The sequence below is a fragment of the Amphibalanus amphitrite genome, unplaced genomic scaffold (assembly GCF_019059575.1).
Source record: "Amphibalanus amphitrite isolate SeventyFive unplaced genomic scaffold, NRLGWU_Aamphi_draft 000039F_arrow, whole genome shotgun sequence".
Taxonomy (NCBI): Eukaryota; Metazoa; Arthropoda; class Thecostraca; order Balanomorpha; family Balanidae; genus Amphibalanus; species Amphibalanus amphitrite.
Window position 1 is genome coordinate 141,906 of NW_024881535.1, and position 19,935 is coordinate 161,840.

General features: G+C 48.9%; 2 protein-coding genes across 2 annotated transcripts; both read right to left on the bottom strand.

Annotated features, from left to right (window-relative positions):
* Positions 1-4,934: 4,934 nt before the first annotated feature.
* On the bottom strand, positions 4,935-8,192 carry LOC122373840 (kynurenine formamidase-like). Its single transcript, XM_043352218.1, has 6 exons — positions 7,950-8,192; positions 7,324-7,502; positions 7,058-7,179; positions 6,541-6,777; positions 5,707-5,893; positions 4,935-5,406 (listed from the first exon to the last, which is right to left on the bottom strand). Exons 1-6 carry the CDS (start codon positions 7,950-7,952, stop codon positions 5,334-5,336), a joined length of 801 nt encoding a protein of 266 aa, XP_043208153.1. The 5' UTR covers positions 7,953-8,192; the 3' UTR covers positions 4,935-5,333.
* A 3,079-nt stretch (positions 8,193-11,271) lies between these two features.
* On the bottom strand, positions 11,272-16,695 carry LOC122373848 (arylsulfatase B-like). The gene is made up of 3 exons (XM_043352231.1): positions 16,444-16,695; positions 13,216-13,379; positions 11,272-12,814 (listed from the first exon to the last, which is right to left on the bottom strand). Exons 1-3 carry the CDS (start codon positions 16,553-16,555, stop codon positions 11,579-11,581), a joined length of 1,512 nt encoding a protein of 503 aa, XP_043208166.1. The 5' UTR covers positions 16,556-16,695; the 3' UTR covers positions 11,272-11,578.
* Between the last annotated feature and the right edge of the window lie 3,240 nt (positions 16,696-19,935).

Genomic DNA, 19,935 nt, shown 5'->3' on the forward strand with positions numbered 1-19,935 from the left:
TCCAGCGCACCAACACCACCAGCGAGAGGAAGATGTAGTAGACGCTCATGGCAGAGGTGATGCTGCTGAACTGCGGCGGCTGGACGGTGAACTGCACCAGCAGCAGGCTGAGTACGAGGACATCCAGCAGGACGTTCCTGATAGTTGAGAAGGATACAAGTCGCCAGCGGTAGTCGCTCACAGATATTGGGAGCGAGCCGCAGAGGGAGGAACAGACCAGGACTGGCCGCAGAAGGAGCAGCAGTGATCGTCCCCCGCCCTGAACCGGCCGTGGTTCTTCGCCTGGCGGTAGAATAACATTTACGATAGTTTCCGACATTGGCCGGACATCGCGAACAGGGCGAGTGAGTCAGTAATTACAAGCCTGAATCTCCTTGTCCAAACGGATTATATTCAGGAATGGGTATAAATGTGATTAGAAACCTAAGCTTCGTGCTAGAATATATTTGCAAAATGGCCAAGAAAATTAGACAACAGTTTTGCGCATAGCGCATCATCAGGTCTCCTGATGACTCCAGAGACCTGATGATGCGCTATGCACGAAACTGCTGTCTAATTATTTTGGCCATTTTGTAAATATACTTTAGCATGAGACTTAGCTTTTTAATAATTAATCACATTTATATTTTCAATCACGAGCCTCCAAGCAGCGCTATCTTTCATCATTCAACATAATCAATCAATCAATCAATTTATTATGCGTCTTTTCGAGACAAGATAAAACATACAGTAAAACATACGACACAATATAACAAAAGATAAACACTCATCACGACGCAAAGATACAACATCGTAGCAGAATGCACAAAGCAGGTTAGGCGCACAAAAGCCTCAGCAGGCGACGGGACATAACTGTCTGACTAGAATTTAGCACGAAGCGAATCGAGTCGACCAAACCGTCACCTTCAGTCGGGCTACTTATAAAGCTAGGGTCAACTAAGTCTATGATCATCTCGGAATATTCCCAACAACGCGAAAACCACCGCGCGTCTGAGGATTTCTTGTATCCTGGGAATTTTTAGAGCAATAAGCAGAGCAGAATGATGTGCGTATTTTGACAGACCAAGGGCAGCTTTGATGCAGCGAGACTGGACGCTGTCCAGGGTATCAACATCAGTTGAGCGGAGAGGAACCGTATGACATCCAAACATAAGGGCAGGGACAACCACAGTTTTCCACAGGAAAACTTTGTCAGCAGGTGAGAGACATTCACTGAGCATACCGGTAGGAGTCAGTCCATAGAAAGCTCCACGAGCTCGACTGGCGCGGTGCCGTACATGATGTGAGCCGTCAAGGTCCGCCGACAACACAACACCGAGATGTTCTGTCACTGTACGTACAGCAAGCTGTTGTCCAGATAAGTGCCATACAGGTAGCACAGACAAAAGTTCGGCACCAAATACGATACAGTGACTTTTCGTCTTCGCAGGATCCACATGAACAAATTCCAACCTCCAAAAACCTGCAAATTCGCTGACTAGTTTCAAGAGTTTACCTAGGTCTCCCGCATTGGTGGAGAGCAACATGAGGTCATCTGCGTAGCAAACGGCGGGAACATGGTAGCCAAACATAAATGCTCCACATAAGCTGACATCAAGTGTGCTAATAAGTGGCTTAAAATACACATTTGCAAACACCGGTGATAAAATGGCTCCCTGTCTTGTCCCTCGTTTGATAAGGAAGCACATCGATCTACGCCCAGCATAAGTTACAAAACTTTTTAGACGTCTATACCACATCGCAATCAGATGCCAGGACCGGGGGCTCAGAAAATCCTTTAGGCGAAAGAGTAGACCATCGTGCCATATCTTATCAAAACATTTCCTAGCGTCTAAATTTGCTGCAAACACTGGAGAGTCTCTCTGACGATGCCACTGCACGGTTTCAGTAACAAGCATTGACGCTTCAGTAGTGCCACGGTTCTCTATAAAGCCAAATTGCAAATCACTGGGCGAGAATGATTCGGTTAACTCAGCCAGTAGCAGGCATTCTAACAATTTCGACATTGTAGTGGTGAGAGATATCGGTCTATAGTTGTCCAAGCAGTCACGGTTCATACCCGATTTCTTTACAATTGGTTTCACAACGCTGACAGAAAAGGCATCAGGGACAGATAAAGTGGAGTAACACGCTGTGAGGAGATGAGCGATTGCAATGAGCAGGGTTTGGGATCTACCATATAATAGATGCTCCACTGTGACGTGGTCTACCCCAGGGGCTGTACCACGCTCTAACTGCTGAATCAGCCCACATACATCATCAGGAGTAATGACACGGGTCTCGGAGGAATCACAGCCACTCGAGAGACGAGCAGCAACAGCATCACATATGAGCTGTTGGGCAGGGCTCAACTGCGAACCATCATCCTGGCTGATCGATCCAAAGTGGTCAGCAAAATCATCAGCAGTGAGATGACTTTGTCCAGGCTGCCCACCTCTTCTCACAGCATTGACACGACGCCAGAATGCATTAACATTTCGCCCCTGCCGTAGATAGTGAATGAGGCGTGCTTCCTCGTCTATCCTACCCCGGGCCGCAATTTTACGGGCGCGTCGGTACGCTCGACGGGCACTACAATAGCACGTATAAACAGCGCAGTTAACAGGTCGTCCACAATCAGTCCAAATTCTAAACCAGAAGCGAGCTCTCTCGCGAGCACCGGAGACCCAAGGAGTCCACCAGCTCTTAGGAGAGCGCATAGGTTTCGCACAGCCCGACTCACGAGCGGCGGCATGAATGGCATTAGTGATGTATACGTCTAGCGCATTTACATCGGTGTGCTCATACGCCCTAGAGACACAACTTCTCAGAGCCGTCAGGTGCGCCTCAAGTGTGCACTTATAAATTTCATTGCGATTGTCGCAATCCCATTTCAAAACATCAGGATGCCTATTGTTAACAGCTGGAACACTTTTTCTAAATGAGCGTTTCTCACTACGCAGAGACAGTTGTACGTGACAGCTGATAGGCAAGTGCGGACTCAAGCAAGTGCGGATAAGTAATAACTGTATTCAGGAATAATACAATGAATATGCTGTGACCTGACGACTTAGGTTTGACGCTGTTTGACTGCTAAATAGACTCTGAACTTTTTCGACTAACTGCAATGGCTAGCTATGAATAGCTCCCGTCTAAATTCCAGTTTGAGGTAAGGTCTAAGAACAAATCCAACCAGCCGAAGCCTTACCATTCTGCTGCGGGGCAATAGAGGAAACAGGAGATGTCCAAACTCTGATTGATTTGATGACGGACATCGCTGTGGCTTCTTCGTGCTACCGCACTGTAGTCCTAAATGACTTCCACGTCTAGAATTATCTGGCTGTTTCGGGAGCTAGAAGCGCCGTTTGTATGGCTGCCTCTGTGACCTAGAACGCTAGTCTTATGGCTTGCCTGGTTCTTTGTTGTTAGTAACGGCGCCACCTGAAGTGCACATGTCGCATATTGTGCAAACAGTGTTGTTGACTTGCAGTGAAAGACATACAAATGGCTGTGGGAGCTATTGGAAGCACATGCTATTTTCCTTCCGATGCATTTTGTCGTAAGAAGGCATGTTGTCAAAAATGTTCGATATCCATATTGATTTGGGTTGAGCATTTGTTAGCTCTGGGTCACCAAAGGTCAACACGGCTTTGCGGCTGACACTTGTGAAAAGTGTTTGGCTGAAAACTGGGGCATCGTATTTTACAAAGCAAATGTTCTCTATCTGGTATCTTACTATTTGTTGATACTGCGGATAATTCATTACCTAATGGACACATGCATCATGGATGTAGGGACTGCCGGCAACTTATTTAATAACCCTCGCCGGGCCTATTGGTTTTCTACCTACGCGCCGGCCGAGGGGGGGGGGGGGGGCGGGGGATGCGGCGGGTACGACCCCCCTCGCCGTTTGGCCCCTGGTGGAGCTAGCGCGTCGCGGAAAAAAACGAGCGTGTGTGCCGTTACGAGACGCAGAGATTGATACCCGATTGTAAGGTCTCAGGTCAACCGGTGACCTCTGAGGTCAAGTCAAGTGGCCCAAAGTACGGGTTCGGTTTTTGGCGAATGACTTCGCAAAAAAAACGGCCTCAGAGCCGCGATTTAGGCACCATCGTGTTCGCCTTGCTCAGGCGCGTCGAATGGTATACCTTTGCTTTGGGTGAGGTCAACTTTAGGTGTTGACCTCGGGTCACTGTCAGGTCAGAGCCTCCAGATCACGAACTTGGTCGAAAGAAAGTTGCATATCATTCCATTCGGCAGGTCTTCTCAAGTCCATTGGAGGCTTTCCCGATTCGCTAGCTCAATTTCATCAGGAGTCATTGACGAAACACGCTTATGACCCTAGTGACGTCATAAATGACGTCATGCAAGGTCAACAATGCAAAAGTGAAGCATCGAAACTTGCAAGGATTGCATGAAATAACGATTCTGTGTAGTTTAGATAGTTTGAAATCGTTCCCGGCGGCAAAATTGCAGTTTTTATTTTTCCCCATTGACTTATAGGTGAGGTCACGAAAATGACCTGACCTCATATGACCTTTTGGAAAAATCCGAGACACACAAATTGTGAGACGCCTAATGCATACTTGGTCGTGCAAATTTCGTTTCCCTGTGAATGCTCCTCTGGCAGCGAGGGCGTTGCGAAGTTGCGACATCTGAAGACCGTGCAGTGGTTCACTTATGACGTTAAAGGTCAGTGACCTGAACTGACCCGATAATGCGGTTGGTGTCAAAAGATCCGGCTTTAATCAAAGGTCAGGTATGCTAAGTTTTAGCTCTCTATCACGGGCGTGTTTGGAGCTATCGCGAAAAAAAAAAACGATGGGAAGGGCGGCACCCGTCCCCCCCCCCTACCGCGGCCGGCGAGGGTTAAAATGTTAGATCCCAGCAGAATAACCTAAAAAGGCTCATATGTATTCCGAGAACCGACAGCTGACTATTGGAAACACAAGGGAAAAATCATATGAAATTGTTGCAACAACATATTATTTATTGGTTGGCAAAACAGGCGAGCACAACATTCTCTCGTTTTGATGCACAGTTTTCCACGATTTTTTCTTTTTGTTATTACCCATCACGGAATCATGTGTCTCCATTGTTGCACATCAGTGATCCGTGGCCATTCAAGAATATCTATCAAAAACTTTTGGCCACTAGTATACGTATAGATGACATTGAGCTATTGGTATAAAGACTGACTACATAACAAGCACAATCATTGGGTCGAAGCGCTCATATCTTTTTTTCATATCATTCACACATAACGATCTGTACTGTAGTATTTACGTGTAGTCATAGACAGGTCATGGTGATCATTTGATCATATGATCACTGATGGCCACAGTGATCGCCGATCAGGGCAGGCGGACCAGCACGCGGCACGGGCCGCCGCTGCCGCCGCCGATCTTCATCGGAAGCGCCAGGATCCTGCAACAGCAAGGATGTCCGCTCTGATAGCTGCATTGGTCTATTGCTACGCGACTCGTGGGTCACTAGGTACATTCGCCTTGAATTCAAACTTAGTCAATAGCCACTAATTTCAAGTCAAGTGAAGTTTCAAGAGTGCGACTCTGAGAATCTGGTAAAATGTATATTGACGTATGTATGTACCTACATCAAGCGAACCATATTATTTATTGGTTCGCTTGGTTCGTTTGACAAATTTTATGTCAAAAGACTGCGCCACACCATATTTTACTCCTCCTGCCATGTCTCATGATAACTCACGTGGCCCCGGTGGCGGGCACTCGACTCATGTCTCCCACGTGCTCCAGACCAAACTTGTTGGCGGAGAATAGTGTCACGTGCGTCGGGAACGTCTTGGAGTTGCCCGGGTCGATGGACGGGGTGTCGATGCCGACACCGACAACGGCCGGGTCATCGGCCAGCAGCCGGGCAGCCTCGGCGCCGATTCCTGAGAACGCGGAGTTAAAAGGGGGAGTAAGGAAACAGTGGGGATGGGGAGGAATGTGAGGCGTAACTGCTTGGCATACAGTTAACAATACACATAATGTGGAGTGGCTGTGTACAATGAGTGATAATGAACTCATGGTAATGGGTGATGATCAATGAGCGAATGACCGATGAATCTTCAGTACAAAAGTCCAGGACAATGTATCAGAAAGAAACCTCAATAAAAAAAAACGCGAGGGCATATTCCTCGGCTCACAGCTACTCGTTTTGTTTTCTGAAATCGTTTGCCAATATTTATTTGTTTGTTTGTTTTGTTGGGTTAGACCCTTTCGGTCCAATGAGACCATGTTTCAGAGCCGGGAGGATGATAGGATATAGGGGGAGACATTGGTCTGGGCAGGCACCCTAGTGAGTCGCCGGGGCTGAGCCCGTCCAGAGGACAGGCCACCCAGCCCCAAGGCACTCACTGCACCCGGCTACGAGGTGCGCTCCCTCGGGAGCAGCGGTGCCGCTCCAAGGGAGCAGCCCGCATGAGATAAAGTTGCCTGTCCAGCCCGGAGGGGGGTTGCGGCGTGGAGGAGAAGGATTTCAGTATCCTGAGGATAGAAGCACGGAACGGTTGTGCCAATATTTATATGATTTCTTTACCTGGAAAGTGGAAAGTCGGAGTTTGAATCTCGTTTGACTCAGTATCCACGACTGTGTCGTTCTCGTAGCCGAAGTACCGCGCCCTGTCCGTCCAGTACTTGGCGTTTCCAGTTCGCACCAGCAGAATGGTCGGGTGTTTGAAGCTCCCGTATTGGCTCTTCCATTCATCCAGGTCGTCCGGAGTCAGAATTGAGTCGGGGTCCTTTTGACTGCGGGCTTCGATGTCGATCAGAGCCGCTGGAAAAGACAATGTCGGTAGAAAAAGGATTTTGCTCTAAGCAACTTTTTTGCGTAATTGTTATACGTAGGCAAAGAGCTTTTAGATCTAGAAATAAGGCTTAGTGACAAACATAATTGTGGTGACTAGCCCGTAGAATGGTGATATGAAATGCTTCCATGACCGAAATTATGCGTGCAAGAAGACCAGGTGCTAAAGACCTGCCATCAAATCTAGAACATTTACTGAACTAAAATTAACAACAATCTGCAGCATCCGTCTCGCCAATCGCTGTCATACCGTGAGCGACAAACCGATCGGCAGGAATTTGGTCCAGAGTCCAGCCTCCTTTCCAGAAGTGGGACGGGGCATCCATATGGGTTCCGCCGTGTTCCGAGGCCTCGAAATTGTGCGTTTCCAGCCTGGTTAGGGTAAGAAGGTGAATAAAGTATATTGCAACAAAGTAGATGTTTTGTATGAATTATTATGGGCAACAAGGCCCATCCCTATTCGTATTCTCTACGCAATGGTGAGTTTTACAATGATAAGTAATTTATTGCACGTACCAAAATGTGTCCTTTTGTCCCTTGAAGACGACACTCAGATTAAACGGCAAAAATCCGGGCCAGTACTGAGTAGTCCTGTCAAACGTGTAGCTGAGGTCGATCCATTCGGCTGCCTCCGATGGCGTCATCAGTAGCGCCCAGCAGCCAATCAGCGCCCAGCTCACATATAAACTGGCAGCCTGTAAGTAAACAATCATATTATCGTCTGTTCAGTTGCACGTGATCCGGAACGTATCAGAAGATCAGGATTTTGTAAACCATCGAGTCTCCTTGTATTCTCAAATCGATCTAAAAGCTCCTCTTACTAGCTATGATGCAAGTTAATATGCAAGTATGCACGTATTATGTACATTTATTTACATTTGTCACACGTCTAAACTTTTTGAAATATTTCTTTCTCCCTTAGGTAGGTATTCACTTTTGTCTAGGAGTTATCCACTCCCGTAAATCCTTTAAATTACTGGCTTAAAGTAAAAGCGCAAAACTTTGAATTTCCGCTGATCAATTTTTAATTTTACACCTTGTCACAAAACTGCATCGTTGCAAATGAAACAAAACTGGCAAATGTCCACAGCCCTCCCTTTCGCGGCTACAACCACCCAATATTTCACGGCACATGCACGTACCATGTTACCGCTTTCCTCTTGAGTTCCCCTGCGGCCTCAGAGTCTCCAGTACAGACGAGTGGCACCTGAGCAGCCCCTCCAAATCGACCCACAGGGGGCGGCCGCCAATCCTCCAGTGCCGAGCTCAGGCGCCGGGTCCACATATTATGAAGAACGGCCTTCCAGCAGGGGGCGCCCAACACCGGTTTGACAGGTGGGATGTGCTTTGCGGGCTCCTTTCGGTAGTTACATGCTGTAGGTGAACGCTGCTATAATGGCGTTTTGATCCGCGCAGTGCAAATGAAGGTAATGAGAAGCTTTTTTTTTTCTCCGCGACGAATAAATGAAACACCGGGTACTTTTATTTACGGGAGCTTTCAAATATTTGTTGCTGAAAATGACTCCTTTCTATGTAACATTCATCAATCGTGAATCAATGAGAAGTTTAACAATCAGAAAGGGACTATCGAATTCTCGACCAATGTAAAGCTAAAACAGAACTATAAAGTTAACGAAAGTAACGGCGAAATAATTGCCTATCATTCGAAGCACGCATGAAAAGCGTGATGTAGTTTTAGTTCAAGTTTGTTTCTATCCATTTGATTAACGATATTTACTTAAATCAGAAAATGTGTTCCTACTTTACGAATTCCTATCAGCTCAGCCATATAGGCCATATAGACCATTTCAAGCATCTGCAAATTGAGTATTTTTCAATGGCATAGACAAAGTGTTAAGTAAAGCTGTCTACAAATGTAAAAAATGACATCTATGCCTACATACTATGACATCCGTCAAAAATATTTGATAACTTTTTAAATATTTGAATAAAATTGATGCGATGCCTAAGTATGTGAGATCTGGCTTGTTCACTGGTCGTTTTTTTTTTTACCTATGCCTGATCTCAAATAATCAATCGGTGATTGACCGGGAAAGACAATGGTGTCACTTGTCCGCTGCATAAGGTTATCGAGGGTGCTTTTTGACATCTTACGAGGATCACTCACCAATGTGCCGTAAGTAGAATCCTAAATCGAAGATATATTTGCATGTAATTTTCTTCGTTCGTCCATCAGCTGCGACAATATGTGAATGCTGAAGCCGGAAATAAAGTCCAATCACATCTAGCGAACACCGAGTAACGGCTACACACAATGCCGTCACCGTCTGCGTAGTGCGTTCTTCAGCGGAGAGCAGCCTCCAAAAATGAACGTTCTGACCTTCTAAAACACAGGCCATCATTCCAGTAGGTACTGGTCTGAACTGATCCGAAAGGCACGTTACGCAGGTTTGTATTCAGCTCGCGAACCCTATCTAGCCACAGTATCTCCTCGTTTCGTCCTCGCTGTCACTTAAAATGGAAAGACTGGTTGGCGCGGATAGAAACTTGCGCGGACAGAATGCAAAGCAGCTGGACGGATCGTGTTCTGCTGAAACTGCGTGTGTCAGTCGTGCTACGCAGTGTGCGTACTGAATGATACCTGAATAATCAAGTGGCCGAGGGTTGGAGATGGTTGGAGACTCACTCCAACTCAGCTCCTGTTGTTGTTTGTTTATTGGGGCTTTAGGGCGCGTCGACTGCAAAGGTCATTTTGCGCCCACCCCTACTCCTGGGTCACGTATGCAAAAAAAGCGGCTAAGATACCTCGTAAGTAAATACTGTAATTCTGTATTTTAGCGCAAAATTAGGTTACCAAAGGTCGGAAATGGACAAGTGGCCCCTATTTTGTTTTATCTTTAACTTGGGTAGGTGAATTCGTATTTCGATGACTGACGATGAGTTCGATCCGACATCGCGGCTTAAGCAAAAAAAAAAAAGCATCAGAATCGTTACCGTTTTTTAGCATTATAGCCGTCACGTCTGACCATGTGTCAAGGTCTCCTGAGGATCAAATTGCTAACATAGATTATTTTGTGAAATATTCTTTCACAGTGACTTCAGAAATCTGCGACTGTGATATCACATTCTGTGGCCGTGTCCCTTATTTCGTGTTTTTCCTTGTTAACATTATTTGATCTCCACATAACAACCCAAAACATTTTAGAGTAAACCGTCAACTATATTTTTTTTTTACTCTAATCGCAGCAATAATTTTCAGAACAATAGGTAAGTCAAAACCAGAGGGATCAACTTCTTAATTAACCCTCGCCGGCCGAGGGGGGGGGGCGGGTGCCGCCCCCCCCCCATAGGGTTTTTTCGCGATAGCTCCGAACACGCCGGCGGTAGAGAGCTGAAACTTGGCATACCTGACCTTTGATCCAAGCCGCATCTTTTGACACCAACCGCATTTTTGGGTCAGGTCAGGTCACTGACCTATGACGTCATAAGTGAACCTCTGCACGGTCTTCAGATGTCGCAACTTCGCAACGCCCTCACTGCCAGAGGAGATGTCACAGGGAAATGAAACTTGCAGGATCTAGTATCCATTATGAGTCTCACAACTTGTATATCTCGGATTTTTCCTAAAGGTCATATGAGGTCAGGTCATTTTCGTGACCTCACCATTATAAGTCAATGGGGAAAAATCCAAACTGCTATTCTGGCGCCGGGAACGATCTCCGACTATCTCAAGCACACAGAATCGTGATTTGATGCACTCCTTGCAAGGTTAGATGCGTCACTTTTGCAATGTTGACCTTTCGTGACGTCATTTATGACGTCATCAAGGTCATATTAGTTTTTCGTCAATAACTCTTGATCAAATTGAGCTAGCGAGCCGGGAAAGCCACCAATGGACTCAGGAAGACCTGCCGAATCGAATGATATGCGACATGACCCCTTTCGACCAACTTCGTGACCTTAGGGTGCTGACCTGACCTTGACCTGAGGTCAACACCCCAAGTTGACCTGACCCGAACAAAAAGTATATCATTCGACGCGCCTGAGCGAGGCGAACACGATGCTGCCAAAATCGCGGCTCTGCGGCCATTTTCCGCGAAGTTATTCACCAAAAACTGAACCGTACCTTTGGGCACTTGACCTGACCTCAGAGGTCACCGGTTGACCTAAGACCTTAAAATCGGGTACCAATCTCTGCGTCTCGTAACGGCGCACACGCTCGTTTTTTCCGCGACGCGCTAGCTCCACCAGGGGCGAAACGGCGAGGGGGGTCGTACCCGCCCCCCCCCCCCCCTCGGCCGGGGCGTAGGTAGAAAACCAATAGGTCCGGCGAGGGTTAAAACCACTTGGTGCGACCGGAGAAACCAAGCGACAAGCAGCTTAACGAACAACTTCCTACGAGTGCTGAAAAGAGCACTGGAAAGACTATTACAGATAAAAAAGACGTCGATCGCTGGTTTCAGCGCACCAAGACCAAAGCTTTCGGCTTATGAAAAGCGAAAACCATGCTTGGCAAAATGTGTTACTATCCACATAATTCATAATAACAGCGCAGTGTCTTTGAAGATGACTCATATTTACCATAAAATCGCTCGACCTCACGGGTCTAAATTACATAGACCGGGAATCACACGTTTACATAGAATTTTTTTTAACATAAATCGGTTCTAAGTTTTATCAGCTATCACTTAGTCGAAGCTCTTTCAACCATACCTTGCGCTACACCTCAAAGTATAATACATAACAGGTCAATAAGTACACAACAACAACGAATGACTCAGCTAGCCCCTGGAGCGACTAACCGACCGACTCAGTAAGCCTCGCACCACCCTGTCTGCCAGAGTCCGTCCGACGGGTATCCATCGTCCACCTGCGGGGGATAGTATCCGGGCACCACGTCCACCAGGAGCTCCCTCACCCTGTCCTGCATCCTCTGCAGCACGTCCGGCAGCTGCTCGGCCAGGTCCTGGCGCTCCTCGGGGTCGGCAGTGATGTTGAAGAGGTGTGCCGGGAGAGTGGGCTCGCCGTGCTGGTCGGTGAGGTGGTCGGACATGTCCAGCTCCCTGACGTCCTGGACGTACTCCGGATCAAACAGGTCCGGGAGGGTCACGTTGTTGGAGTCCGGCACCGGGTACCAGTCGCTGTTCTGGCCGGGCCATCCCCAGACCAGCTTCATGTCGCCCTGGCGCAGCGCGGCGCTGAAGCCCACCGGGAACGTGTCCATGTTGTAGACGAACTCGTCGCGCGCGCTCGGGGACCCGGTCGACAGCGTCTCCCACTGGTCCACACCGTCCAGGCCGAGGTCCGAGGTGTCGACACCGGCCAGCCGGAGGAAGGTGGGCGCCCAGTCGGTCATGTGGATCATCTCGTTGCTGACGTAGCCCGTCTTCTGCAGCAGGGGGGACAGAACAAACGCCGGCGTGCGGGTGCCGCCCTCCCAGAGCGTTCCCTTGGCGCCGCGCAGAGGCCAGCTGTTACCAGCCGCCGTCAACATGCCACCGTTGTCGCTGACGAACGCGATCACAGAGTTCTCGTAGAGGCCGGACGCCTTGAGCGACTCGACGACCCGCGCGACCGCGATGTCGAGCGCGGTCACCATGCCGCTGAATGTGCGACGAAGGTCGTTGGGGATGTTGGGGTAGAGCTCTTCGAGCTCCTCCGGAGCCTGGACGGGCTGGTGGGTAGCCGTGAACGGCAGATACAGGAACAGCGGCTTGGACTTGTCGTGTTCGGTGATGATGCGTTCGGCGCGCGAGGCGAACAGCTCCGTGGAGTAGATGCCACTCTGGTTCCAGTCCGGCTCCATGTTCAGTCTCAGGTCGAGGCTGTTGTTCAGGTCGTGTGTGAAGTGGTCTTCCTGGCCATTCCACAAGCCGTAGAAGGTGTCGAAGCCGCGGTTTTGGGGGAGAAACTCGGGCGCACAGAAGCCCAGGTGCCACTTGCCGACGATGTGTGTGCTGTAGCCGACAGAGCGGAGCAGTTCGGGCAGCAGTAGAGTGAAGTTCACACTGAGACCGATTGGCTGCCGGGGCAGAATGGCGCCGCGCTGCAACACGACGTCAGGTCACAAACACAGCACATGACCTAGACATACACTGTAAAGGACCGGCGACCCTGGCTCCCAGTGCCGGTCTTATTCAGGTGAAGATGAAGACTGAGACATAGGCACGCGATTGATCTGAGTAGCCGTGCCCGTTGACTGACCTGGGTGGTGAGCCTACTGGATGACCTGGGTGGTTGATCTGAGCCTACTAACTGACCTGGTAGTGACCTCAGCCCTTTGACTGACTTGGGTAGTAACCTGACCTACTGACTGACCAGGGGTCTCCTTTTTGATCACATTGAATGACCTGGATGGTGACCTCACCCCTTTGTCTGACCTGAGCGGTGACCTAAGCCCACTAACTGACCCGAGTGGTGACCTGACCCAGTGACCCAGCCACTGACCTGGGTACCCATCCTGTACGGGTATCGTCCGGTGAGCAGGGCGGTACGGGACGGCGTGCACAGGGGCATCACATAGCTCTGCTCCAGAAGGACGCCCTCTCCGGCCAACTTGGCCAGGTTGGGCGTCAGGATGTCCGGGTTGTGCCACGAGATGTCGTTGAAACCTGCCGGGAGCCAGGGAAGAGTGAGCGGTAGGGTGGTCCATTTTGCAAAAGTTTCTAGGATCTTTCGGGCCGGGTCGGAATTCTTGTCGATGCCATGATACAAGGTTGTGTGCAAAATTTTATTCCGATCGGATAATTTTATCCCGTCCCGCAAAGCGACCAAAGTTTTCCCTATGTTATCAACCAGTATAGCGCCTTTTGGGGCGACTAACGGAGCGAGCGAGAGGGTGAGCCTTGCACGTGCGAAATTTCGAGGGGGTACCTCCAGCTGACTTGTGCACGGCACCCTACTAACCGGTCTCTAGCGATGTGCCAAATTTGAGCACAATCGGCCCAGCCGTTCTCGAGATCTGGAAGCGGCACCCTGCACATGCGCACGTGCAAAATGGGTCCCAACTGACTTTTGCACGGCACCCTACTAACCGGTCCCTAACCATGTACCAAATTTGAGCGCCATCGGTCCAGCCGTTCTCGAGATCTGGAAACGACCCCTGCACGTGCGCACGTGCAGCAGCACCCCAACTCTGGCACATGGATATGCAGTGCCTAGTGGGTGCCTACCTACATGCCAACTTTCAGCGCAATCGGCCAAGTAGTTACCGAGATATTGCAACAATTACAAAAGTGACACCTCTTCGTTTTGCACGTGGCACGTGCATAAGGGGTCACCCACATGCATCGGGAATAGTCCAATACTTGGTAGAAGGAATGAAGCTACCCCACAAAAATTACCGCATGTAAATCGGTCAAGTGGTTGCTGAGATATAAGCCTCGCAAAAGCGTGACCACGGCCGGCCGGCCGGCCGGCCGCTCATACTCAGAAATTTCCGTTATTCTACGTAAGACTCCGCTCGCTTCGCTCGCTCCGTAATAACGGGATGAGCGATAATACGAATTTTCGCACTCAGTCCACATTTTTCGCTCAATACGCACTGGCAGTCATTAAAAAAGAACAGCAAAGGAGAGAAACACATCAGAGTGGAATGGGCATCCGTGAAAATAGCATATCTGGTATAGATAAAAGAACAAAATCCACCGTGCATGCCATCATGTACTATTGGTCTCAATATAAGGGCCCAGGCGACCTGTAGTTTTAATGCGGTGAATACCCTTACCCTCCCCACAGGTCGGGCCGAGTGCATCCCTCCTCCCACCCAGCGCAACCCCCACTCGAATTGTGGCGAGGGTGAGGGTATTCACCGCATCCGAACTACAGGTCGCCTGGGCCCCTATCTTGAGACCAATAGCACCAATAATATCCCTCTCGGATGCAACGCCCGGTGCAGTGGTGCTCCTCGACCTGAAGGAAGTGCTTTCACTATTCCTTGCCGTGCGCGATGGCGCTAAAAATTTCCCACTGGTGAGGGCAACAGTGCAATACCCAGCTCTCGCAAAGTCGTTCACCACCCGTATATGTGCCGGTCGCCGATGAGCAGTTGTCAAGTCGTCATTGTCTGACCACTCGGCGGAGTCGACTTTGAGGAAATCGTGGCTGGCCCCGAGGGATGTACCGACCGACAGATGCAAACGACGCCAGCGAGCGCTGCCCCACTGCGTCGAGGGCGACTTTGGCGCGGCAGGGTTCTTCTCTCTCAGCCGCTGCTGCATGGAGGTGGCGATCGCCTCTTTTCCTCGACCGTCGTCCCGTCGTTGAAGAAGGAGAGACCGATGGCCTTGCCCATCACCTTGCCCGGTTACCGTCCGATATCTCTGTGGTAAGCGGTAGGAGCCTTTGCGGAGGGCGATGTCAGTTCACGATGCTGAGGTCGATCAGTGGGCAGACAGCCACGGTGCTACTTACCTTGTGACGATGAAGGTGGTGAACCGGACCATTGTACTCTTCTCGTGCTCGGTGAGCGCAAGCTGAGGCTGACAGAAGAGTGTTCTTGGCTTGAAGAGATCTTACGTGTTGATCAACTTTGCCATCCAACGAGCGCGTTGTAGGGCAACCGGTTTCAGGATGCTCGCTTCCAAGTCACCGTCCATCACGGCGGTGGTGAAGTACACCACATTGCGGTAGTCATCACGGGGCCGCTGCTTCATCAGCAACGCGCGTCAGGTGACGATCATCTTGTCGGCGAAGTCAATGAAGTCATTGAGCGGTTTGAACGACACTCGGTCCGTGAGCTGCCACCACTTTACAAACCGCTTGAAGGACGGGATCTCGGGAGTCCCGGGCCGGAAGGCGGATGGTGTGAAAAGTGAAAAGATGCGTCATGCATTTCGTAAGAGGCTGTTTCACCCAGCAAGGATTTGCTTCTGGCTGCCAAAACAAGCCACATTTCGGTGATTGAGCGTGTGCCTTTTGCAGCTTCAGCGGCCATCCCAGACGCAGGCAAATTCATAACTAGCGTAATGCATTCGCACCTCCTGGCATACAGGGCCTTGCTCCTGGCACTGAGAACAGGAACTGCAACAGGAACTGTGGATTATCGTTCCTGCCTGTGGCTGATAGGAAGACTAGATCTATCATTGAGAAGGCTAGAGAGAGTTGGTGCGTTGAGCATGCAAGCTCTTTGGTAGATAGCCGCTGGCGCGACTGGGCAATGTTGAAAGACAAGTATTCGCCCTATACTGAAGGCTGGTACATATAATGGAAACTTTGACCGCTTTGCGGGACGGGATAAAATCATCCAATCTTAATGAAATTTTGCACAGGAGCTTGTGCTATAGTATCGACAAGAATTCCGACCCGGCCCGATGAATCTGACGAACTTTATTTTTTACCATGTAAATGTGGACCACCCTAGTGAGCGGCGACTGAGAGGGAATCGGTCGTCACATTTGTGAGCATCTTATTTATAAGGTCAGCGACGTGACAGCGAAACGGGCAATCAATCAAACGACCTTTTCATTCAAGCAGAAAGCAGGAAAATAGCCTTTAATCCCTGAGAAATACGCGGACAGTTAATACGTGCATTGGAAATAGTGATAACAAATATAGTTATCTCTTCCTCTCTCTCTCTTTCTCTCTCTCTCTCTCTCTCTCTCTCTCTCTCTCTCTCTCTCTCTCTCTCTCTTTCCCCCCCTCTCTCCTACCTGTCTCGTATCTCGCTGTACTTACCCAAATCATCCGCAAGAATGAAGACGATGTTGGGCTGGTCTGTCTGGGCGGTGGGCGCCGCAGCGGCCACAGCAGTCAGCACGAGAAGCACAGCCGCACGGGGGGACTCCATGGTGGAACCGTGCCCCCTCCAGGCAGCCGGCCGCTCTTATACCCGCCGATAAGGGAAGCACTCGAAGAACGGCAACGTAATAGGCGACGATGGTTTTGCGTCAGTAGTAGCAGCCGTTTCACCGTGATGTGCAGTCTTCACCTATGTGAGCGAGGGCCGGCGTATTCGATAATAACACCCGGTTGAGGGTTGATAGGTGTGTTAGGTAGGTATATGTATTAAGTGAAAGATCAGTGATGAGGTCAGGTAATTAGGTGTTAATTGAGTATTGTATTGTGCTGAATTGTATTAGGTAAGGGATCTCGACTTGAAACAAGTGCCTAGAAAATCGCAAGCTGGAGATCACTGCGGCATTCCACAAGTCACATTATATATATATATATATATATATATATATATATATATATATATATATATATATATATACATATATATACCTATGGCCGTTCTATACTTTAATTATGTGTCGCTACGTTATAAAAAAAAACATTCTGTGATAAATATAGGAACTGTTCTCAACCATAAGGACGTTCGCTAGGATCATCCCGTGCTCTCCCATATGTCCAATCTCTGGTGCCTATAAGGCCGTACTCTACTATAAGCACGTTCTCTGATATAATGTCCTCCTCTGCCATACTTTTACGTCCGTTCTCTGATTTAACCCTATTCCTGGCGGGCTCCGCCGGGACAAGAAACTGGCGGGGGGGGGGGGCCGATTCGGCCCCCCCCCCTGAGATCTCGAGAACGAAGCAAGATAGCGACAAGCGGTAAACGGCATCGGATACGCACGGCTAAGATCTACAATTTTTACTAAGGTCATTTTCAGGTCAGGTCAAAGATGACGTCACAGGGGTCGAAAAAGTCAAAATGGCGGCACTAGATATGGAGAGAGTTTTTCTCGAATAACTTTCGAATTAGTCAAGATATGAACAAACTAAGGGCATCATCGTGATCCTCTCGTCAATCCGCATCGAATGATATATATGTTGACCTCGAAAGGTCAAGGTCAAAGGTTGACCTCAGGTCACGTGACCTCGAGGTCATCATGTATATCATTCGATGCGTCTTGACGAGCTGAACACAATGAGACCATCCACGCGTCTGTATCTTGTTCCTGTACGGAGTTATTGGCCAAAAACCTTTGGTGACCTTTGATGACGTCACATGACCTCACAGCTGCCCAACAGCAAAACAGACCTCAAGGTAGTGAAGGTTGATCGTATATGAAGTCATGTATGGTATATGGGGCCATTCCGACCCGTTTTAGTGGTAAAAACAGGGAGTTGATTTTTCCCCCATTGACTTATAATGGGGAGGTCGCGAAATTGACCTGACCTTAGGTCACCGATATCAAAATTCCGAGATATACAAATTGCACATACTGGTACCCTAACTAAACCCTGAAGAGAAGAAATTGATCGGTCAAAAACTCTAGCTCTGGCGTGATTGCAAACTTTTCTGAGGTAGCGTCACCAAACCGCCTCTGGTGACCTGACCTGAGGTCAGATCAACTCAAAATTTTCAGACATGTTGCGTAGAAGCCTTTTAGGAAAAGTCAGAAAATTTGAGCTTCCTAGCTCAACGCGTTTGGGAGATATAACCAAAAAACCTCAGGGGGGGGCTCCTGAGGCCCCCCCCCGCCAGGAATAGGGTTAATACGATGTTTTGCCATACGACAGCTTTCCGGTATAATTCCATGCTCTGTTATATGGGCACTGTTATATAGTCGTTCTCTGATATCATACCGTTCTAAGATATAACGCCGTGCTCTGCCATATGGCCGTTCTCTGATGAAATGCCGTGCCGTACCATATGTATGGTCGTTCTCGGGTATAATGCCGTGCTCTGCCTAGCGTATAACCGTTCTCTGATAAAAAATCGCAGCCTCGTGACGCCCTCAGTGCCAAGTCAGAGACCTCTTGCACCAACATACCGTGCTAGTTAGAAAGACAAACTCTTTTCGTACTTATGTATGTATATTACGACACTATGGGCGCCTGTAGACGAATTTTTCGTCAACAAACTTTCTAAGCAAGTTGAGTTATCGCGCATGAAAGCCAATAATCAACCTACTCAGAAAGACCTACCGAATCGAATGATAGGTAAGTAATGACCTTTAACCAATTTGGTAAGCTGAACGGGTTTGACCTGACCTTGAGCTGACATAAACAGACACCATTACCTGACCTTTCCCAGACAAAAATTACTTACAGGTATCCTTTGACACGCCCGTAGCGACAAACAAACGAGATGAAACAAAAATTGTGGTTCTGCGATCACTATTTGCAGAGTTATTTTAAAAGTCTGTTGGCGAACGGGTTTGGTGGACGGCATCCTGATCCTTTCCTTTCTTGGAATATAGACCAGTATAACGCCTTTTGGGGCGACTAACGGAGCGAGCGAGAGGGTGGGCCTTGCACGTGCGAAATTGCGAGGGGGTACCTCCAACTGACTTGTGCACGGCACCCTACTAACCGGTCTCTAGCGACGTGCCAAATTTGGGCACAATCGGACCAGCCGTCCTCGAGATCTGGAAGCGGCACCCTGCCCTTGCGCACGTGCAAAATGGGTCCCAACTGACTTGTGCACGGCACCCTACTAACCGGTCCCTAACTGTGTACCAAATTTGAGCGTAATTGGTCTAGCCGTTCTCGAGATCTGGAAACGACCCCTGCACGTGCGCACGTGCAGCAGCGCCCCAACTCTGGCACATGGATATGCAGTGCCTAGTGGGTGCCTACCTACATGCCAACTTTCAGCGCAATCGGCCAAGTAGTTACCGAGATATTGCAACAATTACAAAACGGACACCTCTTCGTTTTGCACGTGGCACGTGCATAAGGGGTCACCCACATGCATCAGGAATAGTCCAATACTTAGTAGAAGGAATGAAGCTACCCTACAAAAATTACCGCGTGTAAATCGGTCAAGTGGTTGCTGAGATATAAGCCTCGCAAAAGCGTGACCACAGCCGGCCGCTCATACTCAGAAATTTCCGTTAATCTAAGGGAAGACTACGCTCGCTTCGCTCGCTCCGTAATAAAAACAAATCAATGTTATTTATTTACATTATATAACAAATATTGTTATTTTAGCTTTCGTGGTAGTGCACATAGGTACACAGGTGTGTGCGACGTGCGTGGAGGGGGAGGGGGGATAGTCAGCAGCCATTCAGCCCGTGCCCAGGGTCTCCTGCACGTAAGCATGTGCAGAGCTCGCTATTGTGATCACTCGCTGTTGGCTCAAAAGGCGATTTATGGTCGGATAAGTGTCAATATATTTGCCTAATGCCAGCGATACACGTTTATTTGTCAGTACCTACTTCCATTTGTTGTTTAAATCAAAATATCACGCACAATCAATATAGTACCCAGTTGGCT

Coding starts and splice junctions, on each gene's coding strand:
- LOC122373840 (XM_043352218.1), bottom strand. Junction 6,778..7,057: donor CGATCGGTTTGTCGCTCACG/GTATGACAGCGA, acceptor TGTCTTTTCCAG/CGGCTCTGATCGACATCGAA. Junction 5,894..6,540: donor TCCGACTTTCCACTTTCCAG/GTAAAGAAATCA, acceptor CCGCGTTCTCAG/GAATCGGCGCCGAGGCTGCC.
- LOC122373848 (XM_043352231.1), bottom strand. CDS start 16,555: ATGGAGTCCCCCCGTGCGGCTGTGCTTCTCGTGCTGACTGCTGTGGCC. Junction 13,380..16,443: donor CATTCTTGCGGATGATTTGG/GTAAGTACAGCG, acceptor GGCTCCCGGCAG/GTTTCAACGACATCTCGTGG. Junction 12,815..13,215: donor CGTACAGGATGGGTACCCAG/GTCAGTGGCTGG, acceptor GTCGTGTTGCAG/CGCGGCGCCATTCTGCCCCG.